This window comes from Musca domestica, unplaced genomic scaffold (assembly GCF_030504385.1).
Source record: "Musca domestica strain aabys unplaced genomic scaffold, Musca_domestica.polishedcontigs.V.1.1 34, whole genome shotgun sequence".
Lineage (NCBI taxonomy): Eukaryota > Metazoa > Arthropoda > Insecta > Diptera > Muscidae > Musca > Musca domestica.
Window position 1 is genome coordinate 2,988,598 of NW_026712313.1, and position 23,919 is coordinate 3,012,516.

General features: G+C 32.0%; 1 protein-coding gene across 8 annotated transcripts in view; it reads left to right on the forward strand.

The window, feature by feature from the left end:
• The window catches only part of LOC101888892 (GTPase-activating protein skywalker), a 220,359-nt gene that overhangs the window by 178,523 nt on the left and 17,917 nt on the right, over positions 1 to 23,919 (forward strand). For all 8 annotated transcript variants that reach the window (XM_059125646.1, XM_059125639.1, XM_059125644.1 and 5 more), the window contains 2 exons: positions 2,165 to 2,367; positions 2,435 to 2,639. In XM_059125646.1, the coding sequence (XP_058981629.1) occupies positions 2,165 to 2,367; positions 2,435 to 2,639 (408 nt within the window). The remainder of the gene's footprint in view (positions 1 to 2,164; positions 2,368 to 2,434; positions 2,640 to 23,919) is intronic.

Here is a 23,919-nt window from a genome sequence, read left to right on the forward strand (position 1 = left end):
TATATATTGATGTTGACATTTTTTTGTAAGATGGTTTTCTTCCCACAAAGTAGCTTAAACAAATTTTAGCCAAATCGATTGGATAATATGGTCAAGACCATCGAAATAGGTAAAATGAGGGGGTATCTTAACACGGGCACTACTTCGAATACATCGATTTCTGCGAAGAGGTTTTCAAACCCTCTAGAAACAAAAATACCAAATAAGGACTAAATCAATTGACAAATGTGGCCAAGACTCCGGAAAAAGCTGAAATCAGGGAATGTATTCATGTGAGGGCTATACCAAAACGCAGGCCTGTATTTTTGGAAAAATGTGGCCATTTATTTACTATAGATATAAGACTTGGGTCAGAAAATATGTGACATTAAAATTTGGTAGAAATGAAATGTTCATATTTAGAGGACGGGGTTTTTCAAAAAATATATAACATTTTTATATGATAACCAGTGTTTAAAACGCCCTATGGGTCGTATGACTATTATTAATACACTGCATCAAGGCGGATGAGTTATTTTAATTTTTCGGTTTTTGGGGACCGATTGGTAAAAATTATTACCGATACAAATCTGTCGTTGTTTCCTGGCGACGGATTTTCTTTATAAAAAATAAAAAAACGCTGTTGGGGCGTATGATTGTTATTTATATACTTCATCAGGACGTATGGTACTACTTCAACCAATCGATTTCGGAGGGCGTATAATTGATTTGTTCTTCTGCAAAGAGCAATCATCCGTTTCTGGCCAAGTTTCTTTTACTTTTTTTAAATATTTCTAAAATAGAAAAGTTTTTATAAAAAATTTTGCCTTCAAAATGCACTTGAGGTCGTATGATTATTATAAATACAATCCGCCCTACAGGAATGTATGTACAAACTATTTTACTTAAATTTTAATTTTGAATTTGAAAAAAATTTCAATAGCTTTTTTACCCGAAAAACATTTAACTTTTTATAGTTCAAAAACATTCACACCTTAGCATGCACATTATTGTTTGCCTTACCCCTGAACAAATTGAAATCTATGATGCCAATCAGATTTTAAGAACCCCGTGCGCAACATCAAAAAAATCGGTGATTATCTTCCAAAAGTGATTATCGAATTGAACGTAAACATTTAATCTTAACAGCTGTTAGACACGAAAGAACAATAGCAGCAACAACAACAACTGTTGATTGTTTGGAATTTTTGCTTCAGTTGATGAGTTCGACTGCGTCACGAGACGAGCATAGATAACTTCTGAACGACGACGACGACCTGAAGAATGAACGAAAAACAAATCACAACAATTTTGAAACAGAGTGTTGAAGAGATAGACATTGAATGTAGAACAAATGAAATCTATAAAAACACAATGCGACTGATAAGACCCCCAGACCCCTAGAACCCCATGTGAAAGCCCCATATGAGTTGTGCGCTCTTTTTGTGTGTGGGGAACGTTAATCGCTTTTGTAGAGTAGTGCAATAAAAAAATAAAATTGTTATCTTTGAGCGATTAAGAAGCATATAACCACAAATCACGTACATACCGATGCTATAAAAAAAGCAACAACCTAAGCTAAAGCTATATACATAAGAGAGGAATTAGAAAACAACAATATGACGGAGGGTAATATGACTTCTTATTGGGCTAGGTTGGGTTTTGGAGAGGGGTAGGGTGTCAAAGCTTGAGTACACTGGTTAAGGTGGTTCTCAGTCAATTTAAAACTTATTTATATTCTAATAGGATTTCAAGAATTAAGGATAGAATTGTAAATATTTTTTAACAATATTTTCGCAGGGTAATGAGCGGGATAAAAATTCCTAGACAAAAAAAAAAATAAATAATTAAATAAATGAATAAAATAAATAAAAAAATATTTATTAATCGGTTGTTATGGGATAAGTCTATAATAGGTCCTGAAGGTTATAGTGGTTGGAAATCAAATTTACAAATTAAAAAGTCTTTAATTCAGAAATCTTCAGAAGTCTTTAATTAAGAAGTCCAATTAAAATTCCCAAAACACTTTCGATCTCAAAAAATTTTTAATAAATGGGTCGATATTACCCCCATTTTTTATAGGGATTTTAATATTTACAATTCTCACAAATTTTCTCTATAACGAGCTTCCTTACTCTCCATTAATTTTTCTCCATAACTAATATTTCTCTCTCTCATTTTCCAGGCAAAGAACCGGCACTGCGTTCCTTTACCGAAATCAAACAGCTGCTGGATCAGGGCAAAAAACGTGAAGTGAAAAGTATTTTACGGGAAAACTCATGGCCCATCAATTCGCCCATTAGATCCCAGCTATGGCCGGCACTGTGTGCCCAGCACAATACCAAGCCACAAATGGTTGAGGGTTTCTATTGGGAGATGGTTCATCAGGTAAGTTTAAGATATCGAAAAAAAAGCTTCGAAAATTCTAATTTTTTATTTTTCTGTTCCTCCCCAGGTTTTCGGTACCACAGAACTGTCGGAGAAGCCCATTATGTTACCAGCATTTGTTGATGCAACCCATTGCCTGCCCTATCATTTAACACGCACCGGTCGAGCGGTAGCCGATCGTATTGTTAATGTATTGGGCTATGATTGTCCAGATATTACTTACAGTCCAGTATTGTATCCAATTGTATCGATCTTATTGCATTTTATGTCGGGTAAGTTGGAAATTTGGACGAAAATTTATTAAAAATTCGAAATTTAAGATAAAATGAGGGCTCATGAGCGTTATAATAAATCTTAATTTTGTATTTGATGTCGTTTGAATGGTTATTAGTTATTAAATCTACCTCCTGGTCTTCCATAGGAAGACCTCCTGGTCTTCTATAAGAAGACCTCCTGGTCTTCTATAAGAAGACCTCCTGGTCTTCTATAAGAAGACCTCCTGTTCTTCTTAAAGAAGACCTCCTGTTCTTCTTAAAGAAGACCTGCTGGTCTACTATAAGAACACCTCCTGTTCTTCTTAAAGAAGACCTGTTGGTCTTCTATATGAAGACCACCTGGTCTTCTATAAGAAGAACTTCTGGTCCTTTATATTAAGACCTTCTGGTCTTCTATAAGAAGTCCTCCAGGTCTTCTTAAACAAAACGTCCAGGTCTTCAATAAGAATACTATCAGTTCTTTTATAAGAAGACCTCCTGATATTCTATAAGAAGACCTCCTGGTCTTCTATAAGAAGACTTCCAGGTCTTCAATAAGAAGACCTCCTTGTCTTCTATGGTCTTCTATAATAATGCCCCCAGGTCTACAAGACATCCTTGTCTTCTATAGGAAGACATATTGGTCTTCTGTAGGAAGACGTCTTTTTTTCTATAAGAAGACCTCTTAGTCTTTTATGAGAAGACGTCCTGGTCTTCTATGAGAAGACGTCCCGGTATTATATAAGAAGAGCTCCAGGACTTATTTAAGAAGACCTCCATGCGTTCTATAAGAAAACCACCTTGTTCTCTATTTCCTGGTGTTCTATAGGAAGACTTCTCCTATAAATAGCTCATCTCTTTTGATTACGGCTCGTATTGGCCAAAAACATATATTATAATCATCTGCTCTCTATAGAAGTCCTTATTAAAATTCCGTTGGAGCCTGAAAAAGTCCTGAATTTTTTCCCGTTTTTTTTTCTATAGAAAAATATGCCTTATGTGCTGAGGCCTATTTTTTATAGAGAAAAAATGCCTCATTTACTGAGGACTCACTTTTTTCTGTAGGGAATAGTTCATCATTTACTGAGGCCAGATTTTTTTCTATAGAGAAAAAATTCCTCATTTACTCAGGCCTGAGGGAACTGTGGCCTGATTTATATCTATAGAAAAAAATGCCTCAGGCATCTGAGGACTGGGGTTTTTTATAGAAAAAAAAGGCCACAGGAAACTGAGGACTGATTTTTTTCTATAGAAAAAAATGCCTCAAATGCTGATTCCCATTTTTTTTTGCTATAGAAAAAAAATGCCTCAAATGCTGAGGCCTGATTTTTTTCTATAGAAGAAACATGCCTCATATGCTGAGGCCTGATTTTTTTCTATAGAAAAAACATGCCTCAAATGCTGAGGCCTGATTTTTTTCTATAGAAAAAAAATGCCTCAAATGCTGAGGCCTGATTTTTTTCTATAGAAAAAAAATGCCTCAAATGCTGAGGCCAGATTTTTTTCTATAGAAAAAAATCGTCCTTTCCTGAAGCCAGATTTTTTTCTATAGAAAAAAATGCCTCAGGCATCATTGCTGAGGCCTGCTATGTTTCTATGGAAACAAAGCTCTTCTATAGTGAGGAACTGGAACACAATGTCTTCTATCGTTGGAAGTACCATTAAATATCTTATATTCGAAGAATTCCTACTAAAGTTCTTCCCTATAGATAACACCTGAGAGACCTTTTCTCAACTGATTCAATTCTTCGATCTCTAGAAATCCTTTCAAGAGTATTTTATCTGAAGAAGACTGCCTTAGATCTGTTACTGTTGAAGGTCTATGAAAGGCCTCTATACTGTCAAAGACCTGTCAAAGTTCTTATATGTGTATTAGACATGTCTTCTATCTCTTCGTGTTGAATTTTGTTTAAAATAATTTTTTAAATAAAATTTGATGAAAGTACATTAAATATTGTCTATAAATAATTTGCCAATTGTTGTTATAATTGTTTACTTTCATCAAAAATTTTTAAAATATATATTTCTTGTCAAAATATTTTTTTTTTTTGTTTGACAACTCTCTCTTCCCGTTTTAATTGTTCAAACACAGCAGTTGCACTCCGCTGTTCCTATCTTCATTTGTTTATTATAGACAAGTGGAAAATTTATAAAAATAAAGAAAAGATATTTAAATATACTCTCACTGCAATATTTTTATAATTGTTAATAACATTCACCGCTGTGTGTTTATACAGCACTAATGAATTAATTACGCCAATGCCTGTTTATATGACGTCTATATTTAGCTTAGTTTTATTTTTAAAACTTGAAAACCATTCTGTTTTGCTATCAAGATAGAGATACATTTTCTCTTTTTTTTTTTTTGTTAAATAAATTATACAATTGCCATTAAAAAATAGAAAAAGATAAACATCCTTATTGTGACTTGTGATTAAACAATTAGAACAATTGCAGACGACACCTTGCGCCCGGTTGACAATTGACACTCCCACGGCTGGTGGTTAAAAATGGAAGTGTCAACACAAGCACGAGTTGATGATGAAAAATGACATCAGCCGGAAAAAAACACAAGTGTTGTGTCGTCCTTTTGTTGGAACAATTAGTTTACACCTACATGCAAAACAAATTTTATTTTGTAATGGATATTGGAATGGAACTCAGGGGAGGGAATACGTTCAATAAAAAAAGGTATTTTTAAGGTTTTTAAAAGATAAAATAAGCTTTGATAAGGCCTTTTGTTGTAGGAGAGGTAGCAAAATAAATGGGCCCATATACCCCTTCCCAGTGTCGATCTTATATTTAGAGAAATATTGTAATGTGCGAATACGACCTGACTTCGAGCTCGATCTAAGTTTGACAAAATTATTTTCGAAAATATTAAAATATGCCTGAAGTAGAAGATATAGTGATAAAAATATCGGAAGGTCCAAAATTTTAAGAAAATCCAAAATTTTAACTTTTTTTGGGGAACCTGAATTATTGGGCAAATAAGTTCCATATTCACATCTTATTTATGGTAGGGAGATCTCCTCCTTTGTAGAGGAGGTAAGAGAAGGAGTATACCGATATATCCCATCTTCACACCAGATCTTGTGTTGTTAGAAATTATGCGACAAGTATAATTTAAAGAAAGTAAAATGTTTATTTCGCGTTTTTCAAAATTGTAAACTATTTTTTTTAGGGGAGGTACTAGAAGGAGTTGTCCGTTCTAACAGTTCTTCACAGCCGATCTAGAAATATTTATATGTGCGAAATTTGAAGACAATCTGACTCTTATTTTACATTTTATATGATTTATAATTATTCAAAAAGTAGACCCTTTGTGGGGGAGATACCTAAAGGAGTGGATCGATAATGTCCACTTTCGCAACTGACATAACACGTATGCAAATATTGAGATTTGCAAAATTTAATGCGCTGAACTTAGTTCCAAAGAGATCTAGAGTCTAAAACCATTATTTCGGTGAGGATCGTTTTGACCGTATCAAATGATATATACCCTCTGTAGGCATATGGCCTTGATATTTGGAAATTTTAGGATTTCAGTCCTTTAATTTTCCCCTTTGCAAAATTTAGTACCATTTAGTATAATTTAGTATATATATCGAAAACCGGCTCCTCTCAACCACGAACACCAACAGTGACATCCATATTAAATTTCAGGATTTCAACTCTATCCCTTTACCCAATACCAAAGTTAGTAATATTTAGTACTTTTCCCAAAGCTACCTCAATATCTCAATTCCAGATACCAACTGAAGACCTCAATGTTAAATTTGATGATTCCAGCCCTATCTCTTCACCCAATACCCAATTTGGTAACATTTAGTACTTTTCTTACAAATATTGGACGCACTTTTGAAACCAACTCTATATCTTAACCAGAGACACCAACACTGCCACCTATATCAAATTTCAGAAATGTATTTTTATCCCTTCAGTACTTTTCGTAAAAATGTTAAATGCTTATCCCAATTATAGAACATATGTCCAGGCCGTAAAGCAAATTTCAGATCTCAAGCACTAGTTGTTCACCTAATTCCAAAATGTACCTAATATAGTACTATTATGAACTTTTCGTACACATTTCCGAAACCACTTCCTTATGTCCAGACTACGCATTAATATCATATTTCAAAACCACCATCATATGTTCAGGCCACATATAAACAGCGACCTTAAATCAAATTTCAGATTTCAAGCACTATTTGTTCATCCAATACCAAATATAGTACTATTTAGTACTATTCGTGCACGTGCAGTACCCATTTCCAAAACCACCTCTTTATCACATACCAACCATCCACAGGGACCCCAATACAAAACTTCAAAATGCCAGCTTCATCCGTTCACCCTAAACCAATTTGTACCAAATGTAGTACTATTTAGTACTTTTCGTGCGCTTGTGGTATAATAGCATTTTCAAACCTCCCTTAAAATATCAAACTAACATTCTAACCACGATTTTCATTCCAAATTCCAAGTTTTTAGTTCTATCCATTTTAGAAGTTTAGAACTTTTTAAACCCGTATGGTTCGAATTTCTTAAAAAAAACCTCTGTAAATTGCACTCCATTAGTGACTCATACCAAATTTCAGAATTCTAGCTCATTCCGATTGTCCAATACAAAGTATTTAATTCTTAGTAAATTTTAGTCCTTTTTGTACAGTTTTATACAAATTTCTGAAAACCCAGCCTAATCACATGCCTACGCACCATGGTCGAAACTCCTGCAAGATCTTAAAATTCGATTTTCCAAAACCTTTCTGTATATCTATCCTGCACATCGTCAGTGACTCTCATTCAACATTTTAAAATTATAGCTCGTTCCACTACATTTACACTTAAGTGATTTTCGTACATTTTAGACCTTTTTAGTATGAATTTCCAAAAACCCAGCCTTATCACAAGCCCACGCACAAAAACTGACCTTCCTGCACAACTTGTAAGTTCAATACCCTTTGAAATATTTACTCTGTACTCCATCAGTGACACATTCCAAATTTCAGAATTCTCATTTCATCATTCCGTTTGTTCAATACAAATTATTCAATTTTTTATACATTTTAGTACTTATCGTACCCTTTTAGTACGAATTTCCAAAAACCCAGTCTACACATCAAGCCTGACCCTCCTGCAAATTTTCATGATTCTAGTTTTAGCCGTTTCGTCTGGGCCTTAATTCTTAGTCAGTCGGTTATTTTACAGCTCTTTTATTTCCCTCCCTTATGGAGTCTGCAATAATTTCAAGATATGAATGACGACCGTACCATTCATTTTGCACCCCATGACATATATATGAAGTATTATAATTTTGTATACAGGCACTCACAATATATTTGTCACGTGGTATAGCCAACTGGGTATCACTTCTTTTATTGGATGTATTTAACAAATATTGCCTTTATAAAATTGTATGACGCTTAAAAATAGAAAAAGTTTCTAAAAATAAAAACTGAAAACAATCCAACTGGCATTGTCTTGGGTCTTAAAGGCATAAAACAAAAACCTGTTGTATATCATAACGCAAGTAGCGGGATCACGCCCCACAATTTGTCAAATATTAACACTGGGGGGCATGTGACTACGTAATTTTCCATCTTAAACATTCAAGTGATAATTTAAGTGAAATAAGAACTCTGGGGAATCATTGCCAACTTAGGGAGGATTTCCGTCCTAGATTTTTTATAGAGTCCACACAAATTCAATATTTTCAAAAGATACTTATGTTTTTATGAGCCCTTGTCGTATGAGTAATATTGATTTGATAACAATGTGGCGTATTCGTAATTTAAAATCATAATACTCATACGTTATTTTTTAAATCAGTATTGATTTAAATTGATTTTTTATAGCGCCCACACAATTTCAATATTTTCAAAAGATACCTATGGTCCATAACCCCTTGTCGTATGAGTAATATAAATTCGATAACAATGTGGCGTATTAGTATTTTAAAATCTTAATTCTCATACGCCATTCTTAAAAAACAATTATTGATTTAAATCGATTGGGTGCCATTTTAAAAATTAGATTTCAATTCTGTTTAACTTGCCGATGATATGCATGTCTTCGTCATTCATTTTCGAACGGCACGTGAGCCAGCCATTATCTCAACAAAGAATTATGGGTATATGAGAAATGTAATATTTTGAATATTTGCATTTAAACATCAGCACCCCGCACCACTACATTGTCATTGTCCCCTCTGCTGTTGCACACATGATAATGTGTGTGTGAGCGATAAGAGAAAGAGAGCGCGAAAGATTGAAACAACTGTATAAATTGTTGTTGTTGCTGCCTTTTTCTTGTTTATTTTCATAAATTAAATTTAGATTTGATTTGTTTATACATTTGTTGTGGATGCTCCCCACCCTCCACCACCCACCATCTCTCCTGCCCCTCATGCTACCGCTAAATATGTTTAGGTTATTTTATTTAGTTTGTTTTTTTCAGTTCAGTTGATACTGCCATTTGCTTTTTTTGTTTATATTTATTTAACATTTTGTATTTGCATAGTTTTTTGTTGTTGATTTTTTTCATTTGATTTTCTTTGGCTATGAAAAATCTTGTGGACGCATAGGACGAGGTTTTCTGTTGCCGTTGTTGTTGTTGCTTTCTCACATATTCATCAGTCATTTGCATTTGAAATCAGTTTATTTAGTCAGCCAGCCAGTCAGTCAGACCGTCATTGGGTAATTAGTATAAAGGTGAAAATAAAATTCCAAAGTAAATACAATGTGTACATACCGATTTTTTTCTCTCTCTCGTATAAATATATTAAACAAATAATAATGTATTAGAAATAAAAGTAATGTACGAGGGTGGGTGGAAAAGGTTTGGGGAAATCGTAGATAATATATGAACAAGAAAAATGTGACATTGAGTGGATGATTTTAGGCCAGTAGATTTATGAAAAAAGTTTTCTGTGGAAATATTTAAAAAAAAGCGCTCTGCAGGAGCCAAATATATATTAAAAAAAAAATAAAAAAATTAGCCGATCACAAAAAAAAAAAAAAAAACATAAAAACACGATTTTTGTATAATGGCAAATAATGGCTTAGCAAATTGTGGATTTATAAAAAAATTTGAATATAAAATTCGAGCTAAAGAGTGGAGGCTCGTATATATGCCTTTTGAAAATTTAAATCGCAGAGTAACCTAAATAGAGGGGTCAAATTTCGGCTCTTCCATATTTCCTTAAAATTTCTGATAGATTCTTTGGAACACGTTGATTTTAGGTCTGTGCCTCGGGAGTGCCTCGGCAAATATTGCACATAAAAACACGAGGATTATTTCAACCCTCAAGCGAGTCACAAAGGGGTCTTGGACCCTTTTTTAAAATTTGGTTAAAAATTCTCTTAAAACGGGATCGTTGGATGTCAGAATATTCTACATAACAAGTTAAAAAATATCAGTCGGTATTGCCGCCAGAGATATACCCTCAGCCTATGTTCGATTATATATTTTGACTAGTGTTAAGGTTATTCAAACGTTTGACCCTCTATGGAGCAGATCCCGAAGGAATGGGCCAATATTGCCCATTTCCTATCGGACCCAAAGTATGATATAAATATTTCGACAGATGTGCCAAGTCGAAATGGAATCGGATGTTAATTTGGCGATTTATGAGCTTCATGGGTACTCAAAATTTCAATATTTTGTGGGGGAGGTACTTGATGGAGTGGACCGATATTGTCCATTTTCACACCTGTCCGAGCACTGACGCAAATATTAGGATTCGCAAAGTCGGAGCAAATTCGGATTAGCCTTTCTCTTTCTGTGCAAAAAATTTGTTTTTTTTTTTTTTTGAAAATTTCGACCTTTTGTGGGGGAGGTACCAGAAGGAGTGGGCCGATATTGTTCATCTTAACACAAGACCTTGGGTTAATATAAATATTGGGATGTGTGAAATTTGAAGACAGTCGGACTCTTACATAACATTTTATGAGAGTTGTAGTTATTCAAAATTTTGACCATTTGTGGGGGAGGTACTTGATGGAGTGGACCGATATTGCCCATTTTCACACCTGACCTAGCACTGACGCAAATATTATGATTTGCAAAGTCGGAGCAAATTCGGATTATCCTTTCTCATTCTGTGCAAAAAATATATTTTTTGAAAATTTCGACCTTTTGTGGGGGAGGTACCAGAAGGAGTGGACCGATATTGCCCATCTCCGAACTCGATCTAAGTTTGACAAAAATATTACGTTGTAGCTAATTTGGACCAAATCGGATACTCCCTTCGAGAGTTATCGTGCGCACCAGCCAGCCAGACAGACAGACAGACGGACGGACGGACATCGCTAGATCGACTCCAAATGTTCTGAAACGGATTTGGTCCAAAGAGACCTAGGGTCTAAAATCGTTATTTCGACTAGGCACGTTTTGGCCGTATAAAATGATATATACCCTCTGTAGCCATATGGCTGAGGGTATAATTATGGGTCATGAATTTGTACTATAGGTCCTAAAAAACGTCAAAAGTCTAAGGTTTTCCTTAATGCCAGCAATTCAAAAAAAAAAAAATAAATAAATAAATAAATAAATAAAAAAAATAAAAATAAATAAATAAAATAAATAAACAAATAAATTAATAAATTAAAAAAATAAGGATCTCCGATATTTTTCAAACTTCTTATATTTTTATCAGTGCCAAGACAGGTGCGATAATGGATAATATCGGGCCACTCCAGATTCTTTCTAAACATCACACATTGCAATATTTCTAAATAAACAAGATTTGGTGTGAAGATGGTGGATATAGGATCACTACTTCTGGTACCTTCCGCACAACGGGTAAACATTTTGAAAAATTTTAATTTATAAACAATTAAAAAAGCAGCTAAGTTCGACCGGGCCGAACTTTTTATACCCTCCACCATTTGGAAGAAACCTGAAAAAATTCAAGAAGAATTCCGTCGAATTCCGTCGCTCTAATGAAAACCGTTATATGGGGACCATAATAGCCCACCTTCGAACTTGACCTGCCTGTACACAAAAGACACATCTGTTCAAAATTTTAGCTTCCAATCTTGTTTCATTTTGACTCTAGCGTGATTACAACAGACGGACGGACGGACGGGGCTAAATCGTCTTAGTCTTACGTCTTACGCTGATCAAGAATATATATACTTTGTTGGGTCTAAAATTATTATTTCGTTGAGTTACAAACGGAATGATGAACTTAATATACTCTCTATACTTTGTATGGTGGAGGGTATAAAAATGCGTAATAAGTATCCGATACGCTTCAAATTTCCCACATCATTTTTTTTCAATGCAAGATATGTTAATAGCCAAGCCCTTCTGGTACCACCTCCCACATCCAATTCTTCTGTCCAAAACTATTTCAACGCCTCCAGGTGTCAACCTTAGAAGCCAACAAAGTCCTTTCCAATTTCAGTTTCATCCCTTCAACCAATATCAAATTTAGGAACATTGAGTACGAACATCCAAAACTATATATATATCTCCTTATTCTAGACACTATCAATAATCCAAAAATAGGACTTATTCTAGAATTATAGCAGACATCTCTGAGAACACCTCCATATCTCAATTTCATATACTAACAGAGACCTCACTATCAAATTTGAGGATTCTAGCTCTATATCTTCATCCAATACCAAATTTAGTACCATTAAGTACTCATTGGTACATATATTGGACACATTTTCGAAAGCACCTCCTTATTCCAAGGCTACTCATAAACAGATGGACATTTTTCAGATTCCAAGCACCATCACTTTACCTAACACCAAATTGTACCAAATATAGTACTTTTCGTACCATTATAGTACACATTTCCGAATTATGGTACATATGTCCCGACTTCACATGAACAACAAATCTAATACAAAATTTCAGATTTCAAATACTATCTGCTCACCCCAAACCAAATTGTACAATATATAGTACTATTCGTGCACTTGTAGTACACATTTCCAAAACCATTGTTTAAAATTCCATGATTCGTCTTGTTTAAGAAACAAATAACCTAGAAAAACCTCATTCATTTTAAGCTATGAAAAATATTTGTAAAAAACAGCAATAATATTTTAAAACAAAGACAAAAGACAAGGGAACTGATGAGGATTGGTAGCTCTTTCCGAAACCTAGGTATTCCCCGGCTTACGCCCTGGTAAACATTACCATCGTTCTCCACTAACGTTGTTTTTTATAAAAGTAACAATAATGGAATTTTTTAAATTTTTATTTAAAAAATATTTTTCAAAAAGTATTTTTCAAAAATATTCTTTTATACCACTATTATTGTAGTTTATGTAAAAGTAAATTAGTTGTTGTAGTCCATGGCAAAATATTAAGAAAAACGTATTTTTTCTACTGGGCCGTATACGTACTGACGTTAGTTATACGTTCTGTTGTACCACCAGAAAACCATTGGTCTCTTGATTAATATTTGTTTCCGCAATGAAATATATCCCCAAATATAGGCCAAAACCTTGTTTTTTTTATTTATTTTCTAATTTTGTAAATATGAATCATTATTTTCTTTGACACATTACACTTGTATCCAAAAAAATTTCCAATTTTTCTTACTGCCCACAGTATTACACATGATGCTCATACGCCCTAGAGGAAAGAAATAAATCAATTTTCCTTGTCATCTAAATAGAAAACATTTCCAATTACACATCCGCCTAAATGTCGCACGCTCACGCATTGTGAGCAGAACTTATTTCCCAACACTTGCATGACATGTCTCATATTGTCAATGGCAGCCTTCCTATTGTCACGATTTCCTCCAGCGAGAGATAGGGTGAAATCATCATAAGTCACTATTGACCAATTCTCTGACAATAATCGTAAATCTTTTAGTCTGCGCGTTGGTTTTAGTTTTTTTTTCTTTCACCTCCGTTTTGTTTGCTGAGATGCGGGACACAATGCGGTCGACAACGACACACGACACATGACACAAGAGTCGTCTCAGTTACTCACGAGCCGCTATGGCATTGTCACAATAACATCTGAGCTGACAGTCAGCCAGACTGACAGATAGGCCCATTCAAACATATGACAAATATACGACAAAAAAAAAAAAAAAAAAACATAAGTCAACTATTTCCCCCCATGATTAGAGATAAAGATAATGAGAAAGTGTGGGATGGGTAAAGGGGGAATGGAGTGTATCAGTAATGTAGAAATATAAATTATGAGTTTTTGTATTTGTAGTTGTTTTTGCACCCATTAAGGCCTCCATAATAAAATGTGTTAGAGATAAGAAGATAATAATAAAACTCGAGTGGAAAAAATAAAAATAAATAAAATAAAACATTATTGATAGCAGCGCATGAATGAGTGTCTTGAGGTCAATTGAGCAGTTCAGGCGAGAATTTGTTTGTTTGTCAAACTTTTTATATGGTGAAGTGAAGGTGCAAAATAAATGGAAAACAACAAAAATATAACAGATGTTAGGTGGGGATGGGTGTACGGTGGCAGATATTCTTAAAACTATAGGTTTTAGCTCGGCAAAAATTTTATAGACTTACGTGGAAAATCCAAATCTATAGGTCCTGGAAAATTATTCTTTAAAAATCCATATTTGTAGCTTTGCTACTCCCTTTATAATTTTATTAAAAGTCTACATTAATAGCTTCATCATATCCCCGTAAAAAATTCCTCAAAAAATTCATATTTATAGTTCGGCTATATCCTCGAACAATTATCTTAAAGAATATCAGCTAGATCTTATAAAAATATTTAAAAAAATCCACGTCTTTAAAATGTCATGAAAAAAATATTTAAAAAAATCCACGTCTTTAAAATGTCATGAAAAAAATATTTAAAAAAATCCACGTCTTTAAAATGTCATGAAAAAAATATTTAAAAAAATCCACGTCTTTAAAATGTCATGAAAAAAATATTTAAAAAAATCCACGTCTTTAAAATGTCATGAAAAAAATATTTAAAAAAATCCACGTCTTTAAAATGTCATGAAAAAAATATTTAAAAAAATCCACGTCTTTAAAATGTCATGAAAAAAATATTTAAAAAAATCCACGTCTTTAAAATGTCATGAAAAAAATATTTAAAAAAATCCACGTCTTTAAAATGTCATGAAAAAAAGATTTAAAAAAATCCACGTCTTTAAAATTTCATGAAAAAAATATTTAAAAAAATCCACGTCTTTAAAAGGTCATGAAAAAAATATTTAAAAAAATCCACGTCTTTAAAATGTCATGAAAAAAATATTTAAAAAAATCCACGTCTTTAAAATGTCATGAAAAAAATATTTAAAAAAATCCACGTCTTTAAAATGTCATGAAAAAAATATTTAAAAAAATCCACGTCTTTAAAATGTCATGAAAAAAATATTTAAAAAAATCCACGTTTTTAAAATGTCATGAAAAAAATATTTTAAAAAATCCACGTCTTTAAAATGTCATGAAAATAATATTTAAAAAAAAATCCACGTCTTTAAAATGTCATGAAAAAAATATTTAAAAAAATCCACGTCTTTAAAATGTCATAAAAAAATATTTAAAAAAATCCACGCCTTTAAAATGTCATGAAAAAAATATTTAAAAAAATCCACGTCTTTAAAATGTCATGAAAAAAATATTTAAAAAATATACACGTCTATAAAATGTCATGAAAAAAATATTTAAAAAAATCCACGTCTTTAAAATGTCATGAAAAAAATATTTAAAAAAATCCACGTCTTTAAAATGTCATGAAAAAAATATTTAAAAAAATCCACGTCTTTAAAATGTCATGAAAAAAATATTTAAAAAAATCCACGTCTTTAAAATGTCATGAAAAAAATATTTAAAAAAATCCACGTCTTTAAAATGTCATGAAAAAAATATTTAAAAAAATCCACGTCTTTAAAATGTCATGAAAAAAAGATTTAAAAAAATCCACGTCTTTAAAATTTCATTAAAAAAATATTTAAAAAAATCCACGTCATGAAAAAGGTCATGAAAAAATATTTAAAAAAATCCACGACTTTAAAAGGTCATGAAAAAAATATTTTAAAAAATCCACGTCTTTAAAAGGTCATGAAAAAAATATTTAAAAAAATCCACGTCTTTAATAGGCCATGAAATAAATATTTTAAAAAATCCACGTCTATAAAAGGACATGAAAAAAATATTTTAAACAATTCACGTCTGCAATAGGTCATGAAAAAAATATTTTAAACAATTCACGTCTGCAATAGGTCATGATGAAAATATTTAAAAAAAATCACGTCTTTAGTAGGTTGTGAAAAAAAAAAATATTTTAAAGAATCCACGGTTGTAGTAGTCCTGAAAGAAATATTTCAAAAAATCCAAGTCTGTAGTAGGTCATGAAAAAAAAAAAATATTTCAAAAAATCCACGTCTGCAATAGGCCATGAAAAAGTATATTAAAAATCAACAAATCACAAATTTCGTTTTGAAGGTCTCCTGCCTGAAAAATGAATTTATTTTTACCGCCCGGAAGTATCCTCACCCATCAATCTCTTTCTTTGTATTCCGTCTTTAATAAATTTTTTAAATTCAATTATAATTAATAAAATGATAACAATCTACCTTGACTTCTGACAGTCATTCGAACACCAATAACTACGGTCTGGAGGATCCACATTCGCTGTCTTTTATTTGTTTTTATTATTAATATATAATAATAATTTTATTTATTTACTTTGGTCTTAAATGAAATCAGAGAAAAGCCCATCGTACACACACACAAATCATCAGCCATAAGCCAGATGTAAATATTTTTTTTATTTATTTTTTATATTTTCTTTGAACGCAATTCAACCATTCAAATCATTAATTATGAACTTAATCGTATTGTTTTATTTTTTTGTTGTTGTTGCAATTTTTTCTTATCATTTAACTATTTGAAATGGTACTGTGCGAATCTGTGCGTGTACTTATAAACAAATTAGCACAAATCCACTTGAAGTCATACTGGCGGCACTGCTGCTGCCGTTTCACTTTTAAACGTTCGACGAGCTGTCATTGCGGTTGACATTTGACGTGATAAGACATAAGGTGGAGGAGGAGGCGGGCGGGAAGGGGTAGTGTTCATCTTTTTATTGTGTTCATTGCACCGCATAACCAGGTTAGTGTAGAAACCTGGGAGGGGATGAATTCTATTAAAATAGGTCTGTGATAGGTCATGAAAAAAATATTTAAAAAAAAACCACGTCGGTAATAGGTCATGAAAAAAAATATTTAAAAAAATCCACATTTGTAATAGTTCATGAAAAATATATTTTAAACATTTCGCATCTGTAATAGGTCATAAAAAATATTTTAAAAAAATCCACATCTGTAATATGTCATGAAAAAGTATTTTAAAAGTCCACTTCTGTAGCAGGTTATGAAAATAAATATTTTTAAAAAACACGTCTGAATGAAAAAATATTTTTTAAAAAATTCAAATCCACGTATGAATTAAGTCATGAAAAAATATGTTTAAAAAATCCACGTCTGATTTAAGTCATGAAAAATATTTTTTAAAATATTCACGTCTGATTTAAGTCATGACAAAAATATTTTAAAAAATCCAAGTCTAATTTATGAAATATGTAATTAAAAGAGTGTTTTAAAAAATCCACATCAGTAGCATGCCATGAAAAAAATATTTTAAAAACTCCACATCTGGAATAGGTCATAAAAAAATTATTTAAAAAACGCCACGTCTGAATTAAGTCATAAAAAATATTTTTTAAAAAATCGACGTCTGTAATAGGTCTTGAAAAAAATATTTTTTTAAAAAATCCCCGTCTGGAAAAAATCGACGTCTACAATAGCTCATGAAAAAATATTTAAAAAAATCCGCGTCTGTAATAGGCCATGCTAAAAATATTTAAAAAAATCCGCGTCTGTAAAAGGCCATGCAAAAAATATTTTAAAAAAATCCACACCTGTAGTAGGTCATGAAAAAATATATATTTTTAAAAAATCCGCAAAACCAAGTCAAACCTATGGTAAAAATATTGTACTACACAAATGTTATCGGATGCACAATTCGTCTTTCAGATCATCATGGTAATTAAGAATTTTGATCCGTAGTTGGGGAGGTACCAGATGCAGTAGTATCCGTACATCACACCAGATCTTGTGTTGGTGAAAATATTGGATTATGCGGAAGTTCAAGACAGTTGGCATCTTATGTCACATTTTAGAAGAGTTATGATTATTCAAAATGTTGACTCTTTGTGGGGGGAGGTATTTGATGGAGTGGGCCGAGATTGTACGTATAAAATATTATTGTCCCAACTATGAGCTTTGATCGATATCTGGTTTGTAACACCTTGCAATACAAAATAATTTCAAATAAATTTTATTCGTAACAAAGTTGTTAGGCCTGTCAGTTCGTGTAATTGATTCGAATGATATAGATTTCCATATGGTGATCGGTTCCGCTATCTATGACAGCATTTTACTTGTTATGTGATTTGCATTTCATTTGAATTTTGTTCCATTTTTTTTTTTCAAACAGATTGCTTACCTATTACATATTCATTTCAACAATTACACAATAAAAGAAGATGAACCGATGACATTACATTTTGTAATTTATGGTCGATATGAATTGATAAGTAAGAAAATGAGTAGGGCAATTCAAGTTTGCGAGGGGACTAACTTTGTGTGGGGTTATAAAGAGAAAACGAATTTTGAAAGAAGCGCAGTTATAGTTGTAGGCTACAATTCAATATGGAATTTACACTGCACTAAAATCTAAATTAGAACATTGGTCTGTAAACAGATTGATCAGGTGTTGGCATTAAATAAGTATTTATTCAGAATTATTACCTTCAATTTGGCTACAAAATATTCCTTAAAGAACTCACAATTATTGCCCTCTAAATATTTTCTAACTATTCTTTAAAAAATCCACGAGTATTGTCCTCAGAGTCCCTCCAAAATATTCCTTAAAAATCCTCGATTCTTGTCACAGAGTTCCTCCAAAATATCATTAAAAATTTACGGATATTGCCCTCAGAATAGCTGCAAAATTTAATTTAAAAAATTCAATATTATTACCTTCAATATGGCTACAATATATTCTTTAAAAAATCCACAATTGTTGCCCTCTGAATATCTACTCTTTATTATTGTCATCAGAGTCCCTCCAAAATATTCCCTAAAAAATCCACGATTATTACCTAAAAAGTAGCTACAAAATATTTAAAAAAATCCACAATTATTGCCCTCTGAATATCAACTAAGTATTCTTTAAAAAATGAACGATTATTGCCCTCAGAGTTTTTCCAAATATTCCTTAAAAAATCCATGATTATTGCCCCCTAAATAAATTCTTTAAATTTTCCAAAATATATGAAAATATATAAACAAATATTTTAAAAAATCCACGCCACAATAGGTCATGAAGCAATAAAAAAACCTTCCGTATAAATCATGAAAAATATTTAAAAAAAATCCACGTCAGTAATTGGTCATGAAAAAATAAAAAAACCTTCCGTAATAGGTCATGAAAAAATATTAAAAAAAAAAAATCCACGTCAGTAATTGGTCATGAATTCTCTTATCTTCTATTCTTCTTCTTCTCTAATAGGTCATAAAAATATTTAAAAAAAGATCACGTCTGTAATAGGTCATAAGAAATATTTCATAATATATTTTTTTAATATTTCAATTATTCAATAATTTAATCCAATACATTACAATACCTATAAATAAAATACCTTTTACAGGACTTCTGTAGCTAAAATACCTCTATTTTTGCTGAATATGTATTTGGGTACAATTGACGTATACGTGACGTCAACATCCATACGACCTCATTTGGTTTATTTAATTTATTTTATTTAATTAATAGTTATTGTTATTCTATTTAATTATGAAATTTAATCATTTATTTATTCAACGACGCAATTAAGACCCTAAACAGGTATGTTATGTTTAGACGACTTTTTAGGGGTTTATCTGTAGTAAGAATACCTGTTAACAGGACTTCTATAGGAAGATGGCCCCTTTGCTGGTCATGATCTAAAAAGAAGATCTAGATCTCTTGCAGTACCTCTATACCTACTAAACCATTTACAGGATTTCTACTATTAAAAATACTCTTTACAGGAGTTCTGTAGCTAAAATGGGTACCACTGACGTATACGCTTCCGTAACGGCAACAATCATACGACCCAATTTTAATTATTTAATAGTGGAATTTAATCATTTATTGATTTTCATAGGGAGTAAAATAATAAAACCCTATAAAGGAGCTGTTATTGGCCTTCTATAGTTTGAATGCCTTTTACATGCCTTCTACAGAAAAAATACCACTTGCGAGTCATAAAGAGCTAAAAGAAATTCAACAAGACCCCTACACCCACCTGATCTTTTACAGGACTTTTATACATAAAATATTTTTTACAGAACTTCTGCAGCTAAAATGCCTCTTACAGGCCTTTTGGTAAATATGCATTGACGTACGTAACGGCAACAATCATACGACCCCCTTCCATTTATTTAATAAAGGAATTTAATAATATAGTTATATATTAACTTACGGAATTAAATATTGAGACCCTATTCAATGATGATATGGCTATAGGACCTTTTTTTGTAGTTGGAATGCCTTTTTCAGGCCTTCTATGGGAAGATGACAATATATACATAGAAGACATATTTCTGGATCTCAGTGACTAGAAAACCTTTCACAAGCCTTATTTCGATAGCAATTCGTTTGCAAGGCTTTTGTAGCTGGACGACCTCTATCCGACTTTATCTGAATATGAATGTGGGTACAATTAACATATAAGTAACGACAACAATCATACGCCCCAAAAGTGTTTATTTAAAAGATTATGACTTTTGTAGTAACACAATAAAACACTTTACAGATCTAGTATAGCTAGAAGAGCCTTGACAGGGCCTCCATACCTACTAGACCATTAATGGGTGTTCTTGCGATATAATACAATGTTTCTGTAGCCAAAATAACTCTTGGAGGTATTTTACTGAAAATCTGTTTGGGTAACAATAACGTATACATAACGACAACAATCATACGCACCCCAATTTCAAATATTTAATGTTGCATGCCTTAACGCACAAAATAATTATAGGTATAGGCCCTTTCATTGTAACTACCTACTAGACCTTTGATGGGTCTTATTGCGATAGAATATAAGGTTTCTATAGCTAAAATACCTCTTGTAGGTCTTTTTTCTGAATATTTACATGGGTACCATTAACGTATAAGTAACGACAACAATCATACGTCCCCTCCCCAGAATTTCAATTATTAAAGTTTCTATTCCTTAAGACGTAAAATAAATACATATGCCCTTTCATTATAACTACGTATCAATCCTAACCTTTCATGCCAATATAAATTAAGACATTTGCCCCAGTAAAATTCACTAGTTCCCCGCTTATCAGCCATGTAAATAAAAAGGGCTCCAATTAACTATTAACTCATTTCAACCGGTTCTAAGTGGTAATAATTGGAGTGTGAATGTACCAGGCGATAGACGATGCGAATATAATGTATTAAAAATGCAACAACAAGCTATTTCCACATACCAACGCACTCCTACATACATTATACTTACACTGCGAACCACCAGGCAGGCAGGCAGGCAATCACTCAACCTGAAATTAACTGATAACAAATAAATCAAATAAAAAAATGATTTCATATGTGTACACACACAAAAAAAAAAAAAAAAAAATATGGAATGAAATAAATCAAATAAAAACACTTGAAAAAATCACTTTTCAGAAAAAAAAAATTACCGCTAATATATTGTAATTCGCTTGGCGGGGTATTTATTTTTCGAAAAGTAAATAAAATCAAAAAATCAAAAGCAAAACGCAATGAAAAATCACAACAAAATAGCCATTATTTTATAATATGGGGAATACTTAATCTCAATTGGCCTTTTTCAACTTTGCAGATAGCGAATGCCGTTGTGTTTTTTTACTTTGCATTCGTTTTTTTCGCTGTGCCCAGGCGGTTGTAAATCAGCGTAAAAGAAAGAGTCCAAAGTAAATCAACCATGACAGAAAAAACAGAACATTTGTTGCTGCCTTATCACTTATTAATTTCTAATTAAGTTTATAAGTTTATGACATATATGTAGCACACCCAGTCCTCTGGGATCATAAATGTACATATATATATAGAAATTTTGGAATAATGGTGTGGCTAACTTTGCTTTTTTTATTCGTATTGAGAATGCTCTATAATTTCTTTTTACCAAAGAGCGAGGCCAGTTTAGGCCCACAATTTGGAGTACCTTTAAACTTTTACATTTTCGAGCTTAAAAGAGTAAGTGTTCGGAAACTAACATTTTTTTTAACAAGTGGTTATTTTCCGTATATAAACAAGCGAAATTTGGGGCATAGAAAACCGGTACGCATACATTGAAAAGCCGATGTAACTAAACTAGAGGACTAGAGGACCTCTTACAGGCCTTCTATGGTGAGAAGACCTCTTACAGGTTATGTATGGCTACAGGATTTCTTCTATGGCCAAAGGGCCTCTAACAGGTCTTTTGTGGCTGAAAAATCTTTCTCAAGTCCTCTAAAGCTAAGAGACCTATGGCTAAAGAACTTGAAAAAGGTCTTATACGGCTTAAAGAGTTCCTACAAATATGCTTTGGCCTGGAGATCGAAGACCTACGACAGGTACTCTATTGACAGGGAGTCTTTCACATGTCTTCTATGGCTGGAAAAAACTTTTACAGATGTTATATAGCCAGAATGTTTTCCCTGATAAAAATTTTTTTAATCAAAATATTTTGTTATGCATTTCAGTTCCTCGTTTTTATTTTTGTTTTTTTTTTTTAGATGAAGTAGTCTCTACAAAAATTTACGAAAAATATGGCTTGTACGATAAAAGGCGGCTTCAGGGCGTGACATTGATATATTTTGACCTAAATGGTGTCGTATACATTGTGACGTTAATCATACGTCCATATATCTATTTCCTTTTAAGTCTTAATTTAGGGTTATTTTGACTCCCATTTGGAAATATTAGTTAATACTTTTTTATAATTAAATATATTATCTCGTGGATATGTAACATTAATTTGAGACAATTGCAAAGAATTTTTTATATCAATCAAATTTGAAATCTGGCCATTGGTGAAAACTTTACAAAAATTTATATGACTATTTATTAAAGGTCTTCTATGGCCATAGTCACTTCCTTTCTTAACAAAAGATTTTCCTAACAAACATTTTCTAATAATTGTTTTTCAATATTTTCCATTTCACAAGAATGTTTCCATTTCCTCTTCATTCTCGGAAAAGTTGCCTTCTTCTATGCTTTAATGTCTGAATTCTATGGCTGATAAAATTCCAATGAATTTTTGGATACCAATGGAAAATGTTTCCACAAAATATTTTCATATCAATCTTGTTTAATATTTTCCATTTCTCAAAAAATTTTCCATTTCCTCTTCATTCCTGGAAACGTAGCCTCTTCCTACTATTTGGTGTCTGAATTTTATGATTGACACAATTCCAAAGAATTTATTCGAACCAATTGAGTTTGAAATCAGAAATAGTTCTTATTTCTATTTTATTCAGAATTAGCCGGGAAACATAAGATTGAGAGGTATCACGTGCGCCAAAGATGCAAAAACATCAGTGGAAAAATTATTGGCACGAAACATTAGCCTATCATGTGATTTGAAAAAGCTAGTTGTTTTGTTGTTTTCTCTTCATGGGAAAATTATGTTGTTATTTCCAAAAATTTTCATGAATCACCTTAGTGTGACGGTGTCACCAAAACAAAAAGACATTATTTTATATTGTACACACTCATATATATATATATGGGAATACATTTTTTTCTAAATAGCTTATATTTTTGTTATTGTTATTATTATTACTTTTTTTTGGTAAAATTCCATTCAGATTTTTTTGCCATGTCTTTTTTTTTTTTTTGGTTGGAAAATATAAATATTTTAAATGAGTATTATAATTAATATATGTATATTAACATATGTATACGTTTTTGTATATATTTATATATAGATGCCACTTGTTTTGTTGTTTTCTGCAAAAAAAAAAGACAAAAAAAAAATATACGTTAGCTGTTATATATGTGGTTGTTATTATTTTTTATAACATAAATTATAGCGGATGTTTGGGCGATTTCATTCATTATACTCTACGTTACCACAAAATAAGCAATTTGAGTACATATCATCACAAGTATATAGCTATTATTTTTTTTTTTTTTATTTATTATTCTACAAATAATTTGAAATTTTGGAATATTTGGCCTACGTGACTCTTTGTATTATTCGATTTTGGACAATTTTCGATCTGATGGCCACGGTTCTTAAC